This window comes from Pistacia vera, unplaced genomic scaffold (genome assembly GCF_008641045.1).
Source record: "Pistacia vera cultivar Batoury unplaced genomic scaffold, PisVer_v2 Contig485, whole genome shotgun sequence".
NCBI classification, from domain to species: Eukaryota; Viridiplantae; Streptophyta; class Magnoliopsida; order Sapindales; family Anacardiaceae; genus Pistacia; species Pistacia vera.
This window is the reverse complement of record NW_022196318.1, coordinates 368,319-386,805: the sequence shown is the minus strand read 5'-3', so window position 1 is coordinate 386,805 and position 18,487 is coordinate 368,319. Positions and strand designations below refer to the sequence as shown.

Sequence of the window (18,487 nt, the reverse complement as noted above, 5' to 3'; positions counted from 1 at the left end):
TTCTTTTCAAACTAGCTGCATCTTCTTGTGAAAAGACGGTTGAGTCTGCCTCTTTCTTGTTCCGTTCTCAGATCCCTTAACTTTTGAGTCTTGTTCATGCGTGGACCAATTTGTCAACATACCACCGAACCATTTTTTATTCACATAACGACACCGAGTTCGTATTGCAACTCTCTTCTACTAAGGGGTTGTTTGTCTGAGCTTATGAAAATTAGCTTATAAGTCAAGTGCTTATAAGCTAATTTTAGCTTATAAGTATTTGAAATTTTAAGCAATTACGTGTTTGGTTAAAATACTTATAAGTGACTGATAAGTAGTTGATGTATTTGTAAAATGTAGCTTATAAATATTTTTACTATAAAATGACTAAAAATGTACTACATTAAAACATGGTATACTAAGAAATTTTTAAAAATAAACAAGGATATTGTGGTAATATACTTGGTCAAACTGCTTATAAGCAGTGCTTACAACCAAAAAAAAAAAAGTACCTCCCCCCCCCCAACTTATTTTTTTTAGCTTATAAGCTCAACTATAACTTAAAAAAGTAATAAACAAACAGGTCAGCTTAATTTTAAGCTTAATAGCTAGTTTGACCAGCTATGAGCTTAGACAAACACCCCAATCCTTTATTTTTGGTACCGACAATTAAGAAATTTTTTCCCCTATAACACATCTTGGGAATTTCATGTAAGAATTTATTCTCGAGAAAAGAAACTATTGCCTATATTAAATACAAAGCACTCATCCACTTATTGTGCTCAATAAGAATGTGACAGATGAAGGATGGATAAATTCTTTTACTCTGTTGAGTTAGTGATGAGAGCTCTTATATTGCATAATTAAGAGAACAATTGGTAAAGATCAAATGTCACGAGCCATTATCAGGGTGGGATTCACAATGCTGAAACCACCATCCACAACAAGATTCAACCCACTTACATAATTTGCTTCATCACTAGCCAAATACAGCGCAGCCTGAGCCACACCCTCAGCTCGGAGGACTTGCCCCTTGAGATTCCCTATTGCACTCATTATCGCTTCACCTTTTGCTACTTCTACTTCACTGAGACCTTGAATGCTATTCATAACCGCATAAGGTGAAACACAATTTACCCTTATCCCACACCCTCCCAGTTCAGCTGCCAAGCTCTTCGCCAGCCCCAATATCCCATATTTCGATACTGCATAAGCCGGAGTCGAAAGACCTGCAATCGATGTACAAGCCGGAGTCGAAAGACCTGCAATCGATGTACAAGCCGGAGTCGAAAGACTTGCAGTGAAAATTATGCAGCCTTTGCGTTGCGGCGCCATAACTCTTGCTGCGTGTTTCGCTGCAAGAAACGCTCCAATGGTGTTGACATTAATAACTCGTTCAAGATCAGAATTCGGAGTGTCCAGGATGCTGCCGGATGGACGGTCCACGACGCCTGCATTGCTGAACATGATGTCGAGCTTTCCATATTTCGCAATGGTGGTGTCCACAAGGTTGGAGATGTCGTCTTCATTTGTTACATCACAATGGATGTAGCAAACATTTTCTCCAAGCTCTTTAGTAATGGCCTGGCCAAGGTGATCTTGGATGTCGGCAATGACAACTTTGGCTCCATGTTGGTGGAAGAGGCGCACCGTCGTTGCTCCTAGTCCGTGGGCACCGCCAGTGATAATTACCACCTTTCCTTCTAACCTGATAAAGTTAAACCAATTAATTTTACGTCTTTTTTTTTTTTTCTTAAAGCAATAAAGGGGGGGAAATTTTGTCAAAGGAAGTAATATAATGAATATCAAGTGCTTATGTAAACTAAAAAACGCTTAAGCTCAATTTGAATGAATTAATGCATTAGCTTTTGAGAGAATACCTATTCATGTTGGAGATGTCTCTTGGACCATGTTGTTGGGCAAGTGATTAGATGTCTAATTTATATAAGCATTTATTTTACTTGACCTTGAAATTTATGGAACAATTAAAGAGTCCTATGGATGGTTAACCCAAATGGAATCAAACTTCGTTGACAATATCAATTTTTAACTGTATAGAAAATATCCAATCTACATTTAGCCAATATTAGTAGTTCCCAGCTCGGCTTCTGTCTCTATTGAAAATATCGACTGACTTAAAGTTGCCGGCCAATAATTTTAAATGACTTCAAAGAGCCCACACTTGGACTAACTCCAAGCATCTTTGATTTTCCATTTCATGAGTATCAACAACATAATCAAACAGGCAAGAACTCATGGTGGGTCTGATTAACTTTTCAATCAAGTTTGTTTGAAATATGTTCAAGAGTTAATCTTGTCCCTCTATTACGTGTCAGCTGAAGTTGAAGCTGGTGTCCAAGAGGAATTGGGCGGGCCATTCTGTTCTGGAAATTGGCTCATCAAACTCATCCTAAGTCCATTTCGATATCAATAACCTGGCCCAAATAAAAAAATGTTGTCCTTTACTGTTGCAACTCATGGCAAGAAAAGAAGAAGTATATTGAATATTGATAATGTTATGCAATTCTTGGTATTTTATAATTTATAATAAAAATAAAATTTCTTATATTTATTTTGTAGAAGAGAAGTATTTAACAAGAGTGGCTTTATATTGGAGTTTGTTGTAGTTCAGATGGTTAGGATACTCAGCTCTCACCTGAGAGACTCGGGTTCAAGTCTTGGCAACAGAAAATTTTTTAATTACAAAAAGAAAAAAACTGATTTTACATTTATAAGTACGTCAAAAATTTTTGTTCACCACCAGTATAGATAACATTACAAGTTCAATTATGGATTTTTATAAATTCTCTATAAATTAAATGAGTAATATTACTATAAAATATAAATGCATGCAAATTTTTCTATACAAAGTAAAAACCGCTATGTAAAATTATCTCTTTAATTTATTTTTCAATTTTACTTATCCAATATATTTATCTTCCAAAAGTTCAAATGAAAGAAGAAAAACTTACTTGAAAAATTATATTTGAGGGTTGAATTAAAAAGTAACCAGAATTTAAAAGAATTTCCAGCAAAAACCCTTCTCGCCATTTTCTTCCTTTTTCACCCCTTCAATACTTCGCCTCAAACCCATCAGTTGCATTATCCATCATAATTTTTCATCAATTATTTATATTAATTGTAAAGTTCAGATATTGTAGACCCCTTTGGTTCACTATTTTTACCTTATCATATTCTATTATTTTATCCTAAAAACTAAAAATTATGTTCGTTTCAATATTCTCAAAATTAAATTTTATTTTATTTAATTCAAAACATTAATAATTATCTTTTTTATAAAGATAACACATCTTAACTTAATTTTATTTTTTTTCAAAATACTATTTTAAAAAGGACCAATAACCACATGGAGCCATAATTCATAAAGTCAATGGCCGTTACCAAACGTTGGTACAATAATAAATGAATATCATGTGCCTTTGTAAATAAATGAAAGATTCTCATGAATTTACTCCAACCGTCTCCTCCCCTTCTAATTCATTTAAACAGTAAATATAAACTCTATAAACGTTTGACATGTGTCAATTTTATTAAAAATTCTATTTAATCTTGATTTTATAATTCAAAATTTAAAACTTAAAATTAATCTCTCTCACCACTCACTTGCCATTCTTTCCTTCTCTCCATTAGGGTCATGAAAAATAATATGTAAACCGAACAAAACTGGGAAACCGATTCTAAAAATAACCTGAAAACGCCCTATTATTGAATCCCCAATGGGAGATAACACCCCAACGAGATTAGAGCACCCTACTTTATACAAGCACCTTACAAAGGCTAAGAAGCTGAAGAGGAAGGCTTTTCTTAATTGCTTTGATTTGTTTTAGATGTGTTTGGATATGATTTGTTTTAGATATGAAAGTTATGGCCTTATGGGCGGATTTGAATGTGGATGTTGGGAAAAATTGATTTAAACTTCGGTTGGTGAGTTGGAAAAAATTATTTTTAGAATTAGATTTAGGGATTTTTTTTTTAAAAAAAAAAAACATGTTCACAAATCAGTTAATTGGTAACCAAACCGATACTTCGGTTCGGCCAAAAACCGGCTCAAGAGATAATTCGGTCCAATCTCAATTCAGATTATCCCTTAAACCGAAAAACCAGTTCGATTTAAAAAATGGATAATTTAGTTCGATTAATTGGATTTCCACACCCTTACTGTCCATCCATTATTACCATCGTCAATTTGCAAGGTTTCATCGCATTAAGTATAATTAATTCTAACAAAAATATAAATAATTGAAAAACAAAGTTGAACTAAAGCAACTGTTGTTATCCAATAAATTCAAGTAATTAAAAAACAAATTTGAAACAAAACAATTCTTGTTTATCTTGTCGTGTTGTACAGATAGTTTTTGGTTCGTGGTGGTGATTGTTGAAGTTATGGTTGTTGCCATGGTTGTGTTGGATTATGGTAGGAGGGATTTGGTGGATTTAGTGGTGGCTGGTGAAGTAGGTAGTGAAGGCCACCTGCCCTAGGTCGTTGGCGTCAAGCCGTGAAGTCCAACCACTTAGGCCATTGTCTGAGCTACCAGCGTGCGGGGTTCATGCGACCACTCCTCGTCGCCAGCGACGAAGCCACCCAGCCACTTAAATCTTCGTTTTCAAACTTTTCGATCTACTTACAATTTCGTCTTTGTTTTCCGGTTCTTTTGCCAAAAATTCAGCTGAAACTCAAATCGAAAAAAAGTTGTTTCAGCATCATATGCTTTCTTTAGTTTGGATATATGATTATTTTCGATTTAATCATTCATTTTAAGTTAGTCCTTGTGCCATGTAATTTAGTAAATTATCAATTTTCTTGTGGCCTGCGGTACCAGCTCAATTTATTGAAGTGGTACTACTATGGTATTCTAATTTGTCTCTATTCATAGTTAGTGCTCAAAACACCAATGGTTGAGTCCCCTACTTTTGATGAAAACTTCTTTACGAAGAAAAAAAATTTCGATTCCATAGAGGTATTAAAAAAATTAAAAAAAAAAAAATCTATTTTTATATTAAATATAATTAATAGTTATTAAATATAATAGTTATATAACATGCATACATTGATTAAGAGTATCGCATCGGAGATACCATGGTGATAGTTGCCTTTCTCTGTTGTCTATTATCACTGCCAATGTGAAAGATAAAATTTGGATGATATTATTGTTTTGAAAGATAGCACTCACAATGTTATTTTAAATGGAATTTTAGCAAGCCCAATGGTAAGTTTAAATGGAATTTGGAAATCACTAACTTATTGCTACCATGTGTAATGTGTTGAATCTGCAATTCATTTTACTAGGAAACCTTCATGACAGTAAAAACAAGGAACTTAAAACTTTGATTAATTTACTTGCTTTATCGTATATTTGACTTAATGCAAAGAAAAAATAATTTAATAATTAATAGCAATAAAATGTGAAACTTACACACGCATGAAACACATCTAATATGAGTAATATTACGAATACGAAATGTGGAATAATTAAGTTTTTTTTACAAATGCATGAAACACATTTAATATTCAAATGAGTAATAGTATGTATATAAAGTGTTTTATACAAATTGTCCCCGTTTTATTCTTATATTGTCATGTCATTCAATCTCAATTATTATTTATTTATTACATTGACTTTTTATATGACTTCATCCAATCATATTATGCTACGTAATTTTGTATGTAAGTTTTTTTATACACACTTTGTAAATGTAGAGTAAACGACATATTCACGCTCAGACTAGCGAAATGGCAAGTTTCTAGCTGCATTTCATAAATTCCGAATTCCACTCTTAAACCAACATAGTTAGCGATTTTTAGGTTTTGACACATACAAATGATGTTATTACTATATTATTCTTGACAAAAAATAAAAAAAAATAAAAAAATAACGTTTTAACCCCTAAATTAACAGAATTAGAAAAATAACCATCTTACTTTCAAATTTATTTCAATAACCCTCTTCTTCAACCTTCACATCCTCCCCATCTCCAACCACCTATCCACTGCCACTGCCACCACCACCTAACCACTATCGCCGAACGACAAACCCAACACTTCGAAAATCAACTCCAAAAATCCCAAACAAACAAATCCACTCCAACAAATCAACCATCAATCCACTGGCAGGGGTGAAGCAAAAGACAATCGCTAGCAAGGAGATCAGCCCAAAAAATCAACCACAATCAATCACCAATAATTCAGAAATCCAAATCAAACCAAAGTCTAGTCAAATCGAAGCCAAAACAACTAAGAAAAACAATCCAAATGCGGCGACAGACAATGCTGTCGTGGACGTCGATCGACGAGTTGCTAGGAGGTGGAGTCATGGGGGTTTTAAAGAGTAGGTGCCAATGATGCCAGTGGGTGGTGGCGGGGGGAGTTTTGACTATCGAAATCGGTTGAAATTCGGCTGAGAAATCCAAAACCCTAACGTAACGGTAGCTGGCGATCGGTGCAAGGAGACAGGCAAGAACCTTGGAGGTTTTGGTCAATGGAGGGTGGGGATGCCAGTGGTGGGGTCAGGGAAGGCCAACGGTGACAAGAACAGCCCAAATCAGGCCTGAGTTATGGAGGGTGGCGAATTCGGCCAAAAGAGGCAATTAAGCTAGGAAAGTGTCTTGATTTGAGGTTGGCGGCCCACTTTTTCTTTTCTTGAAAAGAAAATTTTCTTATCCAAAATCTAAAATAGAAATAAAAGACTTCAAATTTTAGATTTTAATTTATTTATAGAGTTTTTTAACCATGATTTCGGAAAAAGGTAACTCATGATTTTCTTCACGGTAAAGTAAAATCACGATTCCAGCTTCTGCTCCTTGGCTGTTTGATGAAGAGGAAATGGAAAGGAACATAGACCACTCTTGGTTTCTGGGTTAAACTTTTGTATTAAGATAAAAATAATTTTTTTTTTGGATTTTTGCCTTCTAATAATTTTAAAGTGATGCTATTGGCCTCCACATCTTATTTCTTTAGATCTCACTTATTAGTTGTTTAATCACAATTTTATCCCTTATAAAAATTACTAAATAAGACATATATAAAAGAGTTATACGTACACTCCACCCATGAAAAATCCTTATGTTATTAATTTAAAATTTTTATTTTCTCTTGTAATCATAAACCCTAATTTTATTGTCAAACAATGGAGATGGCATACTTGCTTTATTATATTCCTTTTTAGTTTTTCTTTAACTTTTTCTTCGTCCGCACTTCTCCAAAATTTAAAAAAAAAAAAAAAAAAATTCAGTGGTTGAATAAATTTTAAAAGACATTTGATGATATTAACCTTAAAAAAAAAAAAAAAATGAAAAGTATATAAAAAAATATGGAATAGAAATGTATAATACGGGGTAGTGAAAATATAAACGAATTGGTAATTTTGGAATAGATGAGGTTAGTATAAACATATTGACACATGTTTACAAACTTAAAATTGGGATCTAGAAAAATAAAATGTGGGGGACAATATAGCATCACTCTATATAATAAGAATAAAAACTATATATTATAATATTATAGATATATATATATATATAAGTTGAAGAAAATAAAAAAGTAAATGTTGAATCACCTGAATTTAGATAAATTTACAGTTCACATCAAAAAATTGAGAGCTCAAATAAAACTATCGCATTCTAAATGGATTATTAGACAGTCCACTAGTGGGGGAATGCAGTAATCACGAGTGATTCTTATGCTTAAATCATGTCCTGATTGATCACGCTGAGATTGTACCTTGACTCCAGTTATTAGTTTCCTGACTTTGTGTAGTTGTGCATTCATTATAAGATATTTTCCATTCTTGTACTTCCATATTTTGTATCAATTGGATAGAATACATGTAAGAAACATAATACAAATTACAGTATTCTTCTCGTTTTCTTTCTCTCTTGGCATACTTTGGCATTTCCTTTTAGTCTCTACCACTCTTGCCTTTTTGTCACATTCTAATATGGTGTCAGAGCTTTTCTAGCTTCCGCACTTCTAATTCTCTTCTGTCCCTGCGAAGGCAAACAGATACTCAATTTTCCTTTTATCAAGACTGGTGATAGTTGGAGTTCTTCTGAGTAGCCGCCTATATTCTTGGAGGATGATTTCCCAACTTATCCTTCCTTTACCATCACAAGATTTGCTACCACCTTATAGTCCTGTTTCTCCTATTCCACAAGCAAAGTCCCCTTAGTCGACTAACACTCCATTAATACCTCCTTCAGAATCTCCTGTACAACCTCTAGCACCTCCTCAACGATGATCCACCCATAGGACTTGACCACCGATCTGGACATCAAACTACATTTGTCCCACCTTATTGGCTTCATCAGGTACCCCTTATCCCACCTCAAACTATGTGAGTTATGATCGTCTCCCTCCTGCACACAGAGTCTATGTCTACCAGATTTCTGCCGACCATGAACCCACCAATTATTCTGATGCTGTCCAAAACACTCACGGGCAACAAGCTATGGTAGATGAACTTACTACTCTAGCTCATATTCATACCTGGGACTTGGTACCTCAACCACCGCACTGTAAACCCATTGGTTGCAAATTAGTCTACAAAATCAAACACCATGCTGATGGTTCGATTGAACACTACAAAGCTAGATTAATCGCAAAGGGCTTCACTCAACGGGAAGGTTTTGATTATCAAGAGACATTTTCACCTATCGCCAAACATGTTATTATGTGAGCATTCCTTTTAGTGGCATCTGTTCGAGACTGGTCACTTCATTAAATGGATGTTAATAACGCCTTTCTCCATGGTGATCTCCATGAAGAAATATATATGGATCTTCCTCCTAGTCTTTGCAGACAGGGGAGAATAAAATACATCGTCTGCGGAAATCCCTCTATGGTCTAAAACAAGCATCTTGACAATGGAATGAGAAATTCACAGAAGCACTTACAGGCATAGGTTTTGTCCAATCCAAACATGACTACGCCATATTCTTTTGGTGCAAAGGTAGCTCATTCATTGCCCTCATCATTTATGTCGATGATATCGTAATCACAAGAAACAATGAAAAGGCCATCAAGACCTTGAAGGGTCATCTCAATAAGCATTTCCGAATAAAGGATCTAGGAGAGCCAAAATATTTTCTGGGAATTGAAATTGCTTGATCTTCGGTAGGTGTCTCACTGAGTCAACATAAGTATGTCCTAGAACTTGTATCAGATTCTGGGCTATCAGTATGGAAACCAAGTGCTATTCTTGTCAAACAAAATACCAAGATCACCACTCAAAAGTATGATAATGAGGCTTCAGAAAATAATCCACCACTAGCTGGAGGATCCTTCACATTATCAAAGACTCGTAGGGCGTCTCATTTACCTCACTATGACATGACCATACATCAGTTATGCAGTTCATATTCTTAGTCAATTTATGCATGGGCTGAAACAATCTCACATGGATGTTTAAAATGAAGGTTCTTAAATACTTGAAAGGTTGTCCTAGTCTTGGACTCCTTTTACCTCAAGAGGGAGGTCTAGATATCACCGCATTCTGTGATTCTAATTGGACCACATGTCCAATGACAACTCTCACTGGGTTTTGTATAAAACTTGGTGGAACATGAATCTCTTGGAAAACAAAAATACAATTGACAATATCACTTTCATCAACAGAGGTTGAATATAGAGCCGTGGCCAAAACTGCATGTGAGATTACCTCGATTCTAGGGCTACTAGGAGATTTGAAGGTACAAGTAAAAAGACCGGTTCACTTATACTGTGATAACAAAGCTGCAAATGATATTAAAACAAGTCCAATGTTTCATGAGAGAACAAAACATAAAAAGATTGATTGTCACTTCTTTAGAGGGAAAATTTAGGAAGGGATAATCAAGACTCTACATATTAGTACTTCAGAACAACCAGTGGATATCTTTACAAAACTATTATGCAGTAGACAACGATCATATATGCTTCACAAGCTTAGAGTTTATGACATATACAAACCACAAGCTTAAGGGGGAGTGATGGAATGCAGCAATCATATGAGTGATTCTTGTGCTGAAATCATGCCCTGATTGATCACGCAGAGATTGTGCCTTTACTCCAATTATCAATTTCTTGAGTTTCTGTAATTGCACATTCATTATAAGGTATTTTTCATTCTTGAACTTACATATTTTGTATAAATTGGACATAATACATGTAAGAAACATAATATAGAATACAATAAATATTCTTCTCATTTTCTTTCTCTCTTGGCATACTCAGGCATCTCCTTTTAGTCTCTACCACTCTTGCCTCTTTATCACATTTTGACATATATCACATCACACTAACTTTTAATGTGAAACTTATTGCTACCTTTCTGTTTACTTTGCAACTCCTAAGAAACTTTCTTCAAAGTAAAAATGAATTTACATTATATGGTAGATATATATTGACCTTAATGCACACGATAAAAGAAACTAATGTGAAAATGAATGTACTTTTTAGTTGGAAATTTTGAGTTTTCTAGAACATTATCGTACTAGTTTTAATCTTTTTTTTCCCTGAACAATTTGAAACCAAGTTCATTTAGAGAGAGAGAGAGAGAGAGAGAGAAAACTGCACAAGTTCATCTTATAATTAATATTAGTAATACTTTTGCTTGTGATAAAATTGATAGATAAAGGTCAATTAGTTATGCTATGTTTAGCTACTTTTATGGTAATTTGGAAAGAAAAAGAATGACTAATTTTTGAAAGATAGACACGAGGAAAATATTGTTATTATGAGAGACAGTTGGAAGAAAGAAGAAAATCTAGAACACTTTTGGAAAAAAAAAATCTATTATTGCAATAGATTGTTCTTTACACAATTAGTTCATATTTGTACTTAGTGAGTTGAGAATCGAGAGTTACAATTACAAAGTATAAAGAAAACAACATCGTCTTTGTAAGAGAAGAAGGAGAAATTACAGATTGGTCCCTCAACCTTTGATTAATGCTCTTTTCAACCTTTGACCAACACTACCCCTTAAGCTAAGCTGCGGTTGTTTAGCTTCAAGATTCCTCCTTGTATTTGTGGCCAATATGCCCTCGTAAACTAGATTGCTCTTAGCCAACTTCAATCTTGCCTACTTGACTTAAGATTTCAATTTCTTCACTAGAGAACTTCTTCTTCAGTAGAGTATTTCTTCAACTACTCAAGAACTTCTTTAGTAAAAGCTTCTTCAGTAGAATTTATCAATACAATTATTTAACCAATAAACTGATCAATTAAAGAACTGAAAATCAACTTGAACTGAAAATATCAGTTACCCTTATATCTGATTCAAACAATATCTTGAGTCGAGCTGCAAAATTAATGCAAGCAAAATAGCTTTTATTAGATAACTTTCTCACAATTACATTATGCACTTCTAAAAGCTCAATTCTACATACCACCTGATAACACCATTATGCACATCATTATACATTTATGAAAAAGATAATGAAGAAAAACCTAATCTTGCACAATGCACTCTTGAAAATACAGTTTTGCACAACTTCTGAAACTGCATCTTTACACAATTCTCAACTGAAAAACATAATCCTACACAATGTACTTCTGAAAATACAATTCTGCATACCTTCTGAAATTGCATCTTTACACAATTCTCAACTGAAAAACATAATCCTGCTCAATGCACTTTTGAAAAAACAATTCTGCACACCTTCTGAAACTGCATCTCTCAATTGAAAACCTGCATATACCACATCTGTACACAATTCTGATTACACCATTACACAACTTTGCTCAGCACTTATCTTCACAAATCTGGACTACATTTAGTCTTCAGACAGAGAGTTCAAACAGAGCACGTAACTTGACTTCAATAACAGTGAGTTTTTGCTTTAATTCTTGAAACTGAGAAATAGAGAGTGCCTTGGTCAAGATATCAACTATTTGTAGCTTGAAGGGAACATACTCCATAGTGACCTTCTTAGCCAACACTTGATCTCTTATATAATGTGTGTCAATTTCAATATGTTTTGTGCAAGCATGAAAGAAAAAATTAGCTGCTAAAGCTCTAGCACTAATATTGTCACACCAAATGATAGGAGAAGAGCTTAATTATACACCTAATTTAGAGAACAAACATTCTAGCCAAGCCAATTCAGTAGTTGTTTGAGCTAAAGCTCTATATTCAGCCTCTGTAGATGAAAGAGCAACCACTTTTTGTTTTCTAGAACTCTATTGGATCAAGTTGGGGCCTAAATAGACACAATAGCTACTTGTGAACCTTCTATCATCTAAGTTGCTGCCCCAATCAACATCAGCACAACTTTCAACACACATAGAGGCTGCTGGTTTGAATTGAAGACCATGAAATTGAGTGCCTTTGATGTACCTTAATACTTGTTTACATGCTTTCCATTGAAGCTCAGTTGGAGCTTGAAGAAATTGGCTCAATTTATTGACAGTAAAGCTGATATCTGGCCTAGTTAAAGTCAAATATTGAAGTGCTCCTATGGTACTTCTATAAAGGCTAGGGTCTTTAAATAGCCCACTGTGAGAAGTAAAGAGTTTGGTTCCAACAGTCATAGGGGTAGGACAAGAATGGGCATCCTACATTTTTTGTTTTAACAAGAAGATCCGATATATATTTGGTCTACTTTAAGTGAATTCCTTCATCAGTTTTGGTGGCTTCTAAGCCAAGGAAATATGTAACAAACCCTAGAGTCTTTAAGGCAAACTGGCTATTCAAGTCTTGAACTAACTGAAGTTTTGTAGAATTGCTGGAACCAGTGAGCAATATGTCATCTACATAGATGTGTACATAGAGCACTTGACAAGATTCTTTGAGAATAAAGAGGCTAAAGTCTGAAACTGAATTGCAAAACCATTTGTTGAGTAATGCTTGCTTGAGTTTGTCAAACCATGCTCTTGGTGCTTGCTTAAGCTCATAGAGTGCCTTATAGAGTTTACAAACATAAGAAGGATATGCAAAAATTTCAAACCTTTCATGTTGTCTCATATAAACTGTTTCACTCAAAGTGCCATTCAAAATGGCATTATTAACATCTATTTGTGGTATATCCCATCCATAAGTGATAGCTAGAGTGAAAATAATCCTAATTTTACAAGGCTTAGTGACAGAGTTGGATGTCTTAAAGTAGTCTTACCCTTTTGCAACTAATTTAGCCTTATACTTCTGAAGAGATCTATCAGCATGAAATTTGGTCCTATAAACCCACTTGTTACCAACCACTTTCATATCAGCTTCTTTTGGGACAAGTGTCCATGTGTTTTTTCTTAGTAGAGCATCAAATTCCTCTTGCATAATACCTTTCCACTCAACACTATCAAGGGCTTTAGAGATTGAATTAGGTTCAGATTGGATGAGGAGTGATTTGGAAACAATTAGAGTTGTTGTTTTTGTAGGAACAACAACTTGGATCTGGTTTTTATTGGATGAGTATTTGTGGTAGTGATTGATGTGGAAGGTAAATTGGAAGTAGAGGGATTGGAGAGATGTGAAGATGTTAAATCAACTACAAGTGGACAAGTAGGCAATTGCTCTTTAGATTTTAGGTGAGATGTCTGTTTTGATGACCTAAGTGTGGTTGGAACTGATGAATCTGGTTTGTAGCAGGTAAGGTCTATTTCAAGGGAACAAGATGGTTGAGAGTTTGGAAGATGTCAAAGTTGGTGTGAATTAGAGTTTGAAATCGAATTTGGAGTAGACTAGGAGCAAGAAGGAGAAGAATGAATTATTGTTGGGAAAGACTTTTGATGAGAATTGGTGTTGTGATAAAGGTTTGTGTTGCATAAATCAAAGTTGGACAAGGGATTATGGTCAGAATAACTCTGATATTGCAAAGAAGAAGTTGAAGGAGAATCACTTGCAGAACAAGTCTTGCTCAAGGAGACTTTTTTGCTGCTGGAATCAGTTGCTGGTTGCACAATACTATAGGGAAAACTGGAAACTGGAGAGACAATATCTTCATAGGTGAACATGATAGGAGAAATTGACGACTGCTTGGGATTATCAGAAGTAAGACAAACTCTTTGGGAAAATGAAATTTTAATTCATTAAAATGAACATTAGGAGTGACAACATTTTTCCTTCAGAATTGAGGCATCTATAACCTTTGTGAATCAAACTATAAACAACAAATACACATTTGGAAGAGTGGAAACCGAGCTTATGTTTGTGTGAATCTCTTAAGTAAGGAAAACATATGAGCATCCAAAGACTTTAAGAGAAGAATAGATTGGTGGTCTACAAAATAAAACTTGATAAGGTGAGACAAATTGCAACAGTGAAGTGGGCATTTAGTTAATGATAAAAACAGTTGTGTTGAATGCAAGCCACCAAAAATGCAAAAGCATGAATGCATGATCTAATAGTATAAGACCAATTTCGACAATGTGTGTGTTTTCTCTCACTTCCCCCATTTTATTGATGGACATATGCACAAGAGTGTCTAAATTATATGCCTGCGGTTGTAAGATAAGAAATTTGTCCCTTATATTCTCCTTCTTAATCAAATTGCAAGCCTTTGAGCTTGCAATTGAATTGTCTTCAACAAGGTGATGGAACTCAATGAAAATAAATTGAACTTCTGCTTTTGTTCTTAAGGGAAACAACCATGTGAATCAACTATAGTCATCAATAAAGTGAATGTAATACCTATAACCTTCTAAGGAGATAATTGGGGTTAGTCCTCAAACATCATTATGAACAATCTCTAAAGGCTTTGTTGCTCTAGATTGTGATAAAGGAAAATGGTTTCTGTGTAGCTTGCCTAATTTGTGGGCATCACAAAAAGGTAAAGAGGATAGATACTCGGTTGTAACTAATTCAGTGGCGATTTTATGAAGATGAGTCAGGATTTTTTGAAGGGCATCAGTGTGTGGATAGCATAATCTATTATGCCAGAGAGACAACTTATTCTCTTTGCTATTACTGACTTGAAGTGCATATGATGCATTTTTGTCTTGATCTGGACTCATGAAAGTAGTGGTTAATTGATTATGATGCAAGCATGTTTTGTTGGTGGTGTCATTTGAATCACAGCAAGATAAAAGTAAATTTTGAGTATTTTTATGAGATAGAAATGGAGTATTTTAATTAGACAGAAAAAAAGTACACAAGTTTAGGTCAGATGAGCCTGAAGTACAATTATTCTGCTTAGGTTTGATAACCTGTTTATGTAAACCACTAGACTTACTAAGACTTGTTTTAGGAGACTCTGAAGACCTAAGTCTTGAAGTACAAGAATTCAATACAAGTGAGGCTGAAGTACAATTATTCTGCTCAGGTTTGATGACCTGTTTATTAGAACAACTAGGCTGACTAAGATCTGTTGCAAAAGACTTATGTTCTAAAGTAATAGCAAAGGATTCAGGTGGACTGGATTGGTTGATCAAATCACCAAGGCAGAATGGTAGATAGAGGGGATGTGCAACTGATATAAGCCAGCTTTTAGTCCTCCCTTGAGCAACACTATTCTGGTAGCTTTGTCCTTAACAGTGCAATAATCAGAGTCAAATTCAACAACAACCTTATTGTCTGCTAAGTAGATTTTTTGTAGTCCTAGGCACACAAAATACATTTTTCAAATACACACATTTGGATTGTAAAGAACTAGGTAACAAAGTAAGGCCAATATGAGAGATATAAAGAGACTTACCATTGCCCACTTGTAGTTGTTCGTTACCATCATAGCTCCTGCTGGTTGTTAACTAGTGTCGATCAGGTGTGACATGATCGGTGGCACCTGAATCCATGTACCATGCTGGATTAGAAGGTGTAGTTGGAGTGATGGTTGGTGTATGTGGTGGCTGCATATGAGACAGAGGTGAGGCTGAATGAGAGGCAAAATAAACTTGGTTAGGAGAATGTAGTTGTTGACTAGGGACTCTTGACCCTTGCTGCTGAATTGGGAACGATAAATGTTGTTTTTGTTGTTGTTGATTAGAGAACTGCTGAGTTGGTTGCTGTATTATAGTGTTCCCATCCTAATGAGAATGTGATCCAAAATGGTTACTAGAGGGATAGAGTGTCGTTGGCTGATGCGTTGAAACTACAACATGCATAAATAGCAAGTGCACTAGTCGCACAAAGTAATAAAGTGATGAGTGAGTATCATTCCCACAAGGATTGATTTGTTAAGCACTAACTTTCCTAGGTGTTTCTCAAGTTGGAGCAATCAAATTTGGTTGGATTAATGGGAGAAAATTAAACTTAAAACTAAAACAAAAATTTCTAAATATTCAAAGCTAAATTATGAACGCAAGATTACAAACAAGGTAATATCAATTTAAACAAACGGGTAGGGTTTTGACTTCATTTGGACTCTATGGATTAAACCTACAGATTATGCTATTTCCATATTCACATGCATTGATTGTAAATTGAATTCTCTAAATTGTAAAACATACCTTCTCAGGCTATATTTTCCTACTTTTTCCTATTAAACTTCCGCACCCAATAATTTGAAGATTAATAGATCTAAGCTCATTAAGTACATAGAATCCTAGATTGATTTCATTGATTCTTAAATCTATCTCTAGCATTTAATACTACAATGGTAATTACCCAAGAAGCCTAACATGACTCATTTCTCAATCTCATCATGTTCATCAATTAAAAGCAATAAATTCAGAATAACCACACAATCCAAGCAATAACATATGAAAATAATAAAAATCAATTGCTCAATCCATGAGAATCCGAACTACATCAAAACCCTAACCCAAAATGGGTTAGTTCATAGCTAAATCAATACAATAATCAAGAAAAACAATAAACACAAAGTTCAACATATTAAAATGAGACAAAAGACAAGAGATCTCCCCTAGTTGAAGAATCCACCAGATTCAATCCCAAATCTTCTAACTTTTCAACACAAATTTGTCAAATCTAAACTAAGAAGATGAAAAAGCTGCTCTAGACTAAGGAAAACATGACTCCCTGGTTCTTTAAGTTTCGGGGGTAACTTCTTCTGGAGAATAGCGATGCACTCCTCTGTGAACATCACTGTTTCCTCATCCTCTAACTTCCTTTTGTTTGATAAAATCTCCTTGAGAAATTTCGTGTAGCTTGGCATCTGTTGCAATGCATTTGCAAAAGGAATATTAATATGCAATTTTCTAAATATTTCAATGAATTTGGAAAACTGCTTATTCTGATTCTTTTTCTTTAGCCTTTGAGGAAACGACACAAGTGGAGTGTGATGTGCCAATTCTGGTGGTATCTCGGGAAATGACAATTTCTCTTTCCTTTGTCTTTGCCTCACTTCCCGTTTCTGTTCTTCTTCCCTAGAAATAGATGGCATCTCTTCAGCAATGATCTATTCATCTACTTCCTCATCGGCTTCTTCCTTTTCATTTGGTGGCTTTTCTTTGTTCCCTGTTTGCTCCACCTTTTTCAAAATTGTCCCACTTCTCAGAGTTATTGCATTTGCTTACTCATGTGGGTTAGTCAATGTGTTGCTCAACAGTGAGCCCTGTGGTCTTTCATTCAGCTTGTCAGCCAACTGACCCACTTGTACCTCCAAGTTTCGAATGGACGCCCCCTGATTTATGAAATTTGTTCTCGTCTCATTCATAAAACTCGTGGTCTCTTGCATAAACTTTCCAAACATATCCTCCAATTTTGTCATCCTTTGCTCTCCTTGTTGGTTGTTCACCCATGTTTGGTTGTTTAGCAATGCCCGTTGATTCCATTGATTGTTTTGCTGATTCTGTTGGTTTTGATTGCCCTAAGACAGGTTCGGGTGATTCCTCCAACTAGGATTATATGTGTTGGAGTACGGATTGTTCGGTTGCCTTTGATTTCTGGCTAAGTAGTTAACCTGCTCCGATGATGAAGATGCTGAGGCAAATGTGTTCCCTACTTGATATTTACTGCTCACGTGAGTACCTGCGCAAAATTCACAAGTTAGTTGAGGTGCCTAAATGGAATTTACCTGCATACTTCCCAACTGTTTTTGAAGTGCTGTCAATTAGGTTGAGATGGCTGTATATGCATTAACTTCATGAAGACCCATGGATTTCTTTGGTTGCACCCTCTCATTAGGTCTTTGATAATTGTTGCTTGCTAGAACTTCAAGAAACTTATGAGCTTCTTCTGGTGTCTTATTTTATAGTGCTATTCCCGATGTTGCATCCACCATAGTTTGCACATTCACTGTTAATCCATTATAAAATGTTTGGACTTGCATCCAAACTGGTAACCCATGATGTGGACACCTTCTCAATAATTCTTTGTATCTCTCCCAAGCCTCATACAATGATTCTGACTCTTCTTGAATAAATGATGTGATATCATTTCTCAACTTTGCCGACTTTGCTGGAGGAAAGAATTTGGTCAGGAACTTCTGTGCTAAATCATTCCATGTGGTGATTGTTCCTGATGGTAGTGCTAGTAACCATCCCTTAGCTTTATCCTTCAATGAAAATGGGAATAGTCTCAATCTGATTGCATCATCTGACACTCCGTTTGACTTGAAAGTATCACAAATCTCCAAAAAATTTGTAATGTGTAGATTTGGATCTTCCTTCAAATCACCCCTG

General features: G+C 35.0%; 1 protein-coding gene and 1 non-coding gene across 2 annotated transcripts; one reads left to right on the top strand and one right to left on the bottom strand.

The window, feature by feature from the left end:
- Positions 1-864: 864 nt before the first annotated feature.
- On the bottom strand, positions 865-11,893 carry LOC116146906 (tropinone reductase-like 1). The gene is made up of 5 exons (XM_031432341.1): positions 11,782-11,893; positions 11,634-11,663; positions 11,362-11,364; positions 11,239-11,273; positions 865-1,731 (listed from the first exon to the last, which is right to left on the bottom strand). Exons 1-5 carry the CDS (start codon positions 11,891-11,893, stop codon positions 865-867), a joined length of 1,047 nt encoding a protein of 348 aa, XP_031288201.1.
- A 6,252-nt stretch (positions 11,894-18,145) lies between these two features.
- Positions 18,146-18,252, top strand: LOC116146957. The gene has a single exon (XR_004130590.1). It is a non-coding gene; the product is annotated as a small nucleolar RNA R71 (small nucleolar RNA).
- The last annotated feature ends 235 nt before the right edge of the window (positions 18,253-18,487 follow it).

Excerpts from the sequence above, each read along its gene's own strand:
- LOC116146906 (XM_031432341.1), bottom strand. The coding sequence starts at position 11,893 with ATGGAGTATGTTCCCTTCAAGCTACAAATAGTTGATATCTTGACCAAG. Across the intron at positions 11,664-11,781 it reads TGTTATTGAAGTCAAGTTAC|GTTTTCAATTGAGAGATGCA; the intron begins GTGCTCTGTTTG and ends TGGTATATGCAG. Across the intron at positions 1,732-11,238 it reads TGTTTGAATCAGATATAAGG|AAAAAAAAAAAAAGACGTAA; the intron begins GTAACTGATATT and ends TATTGCTTTAAG.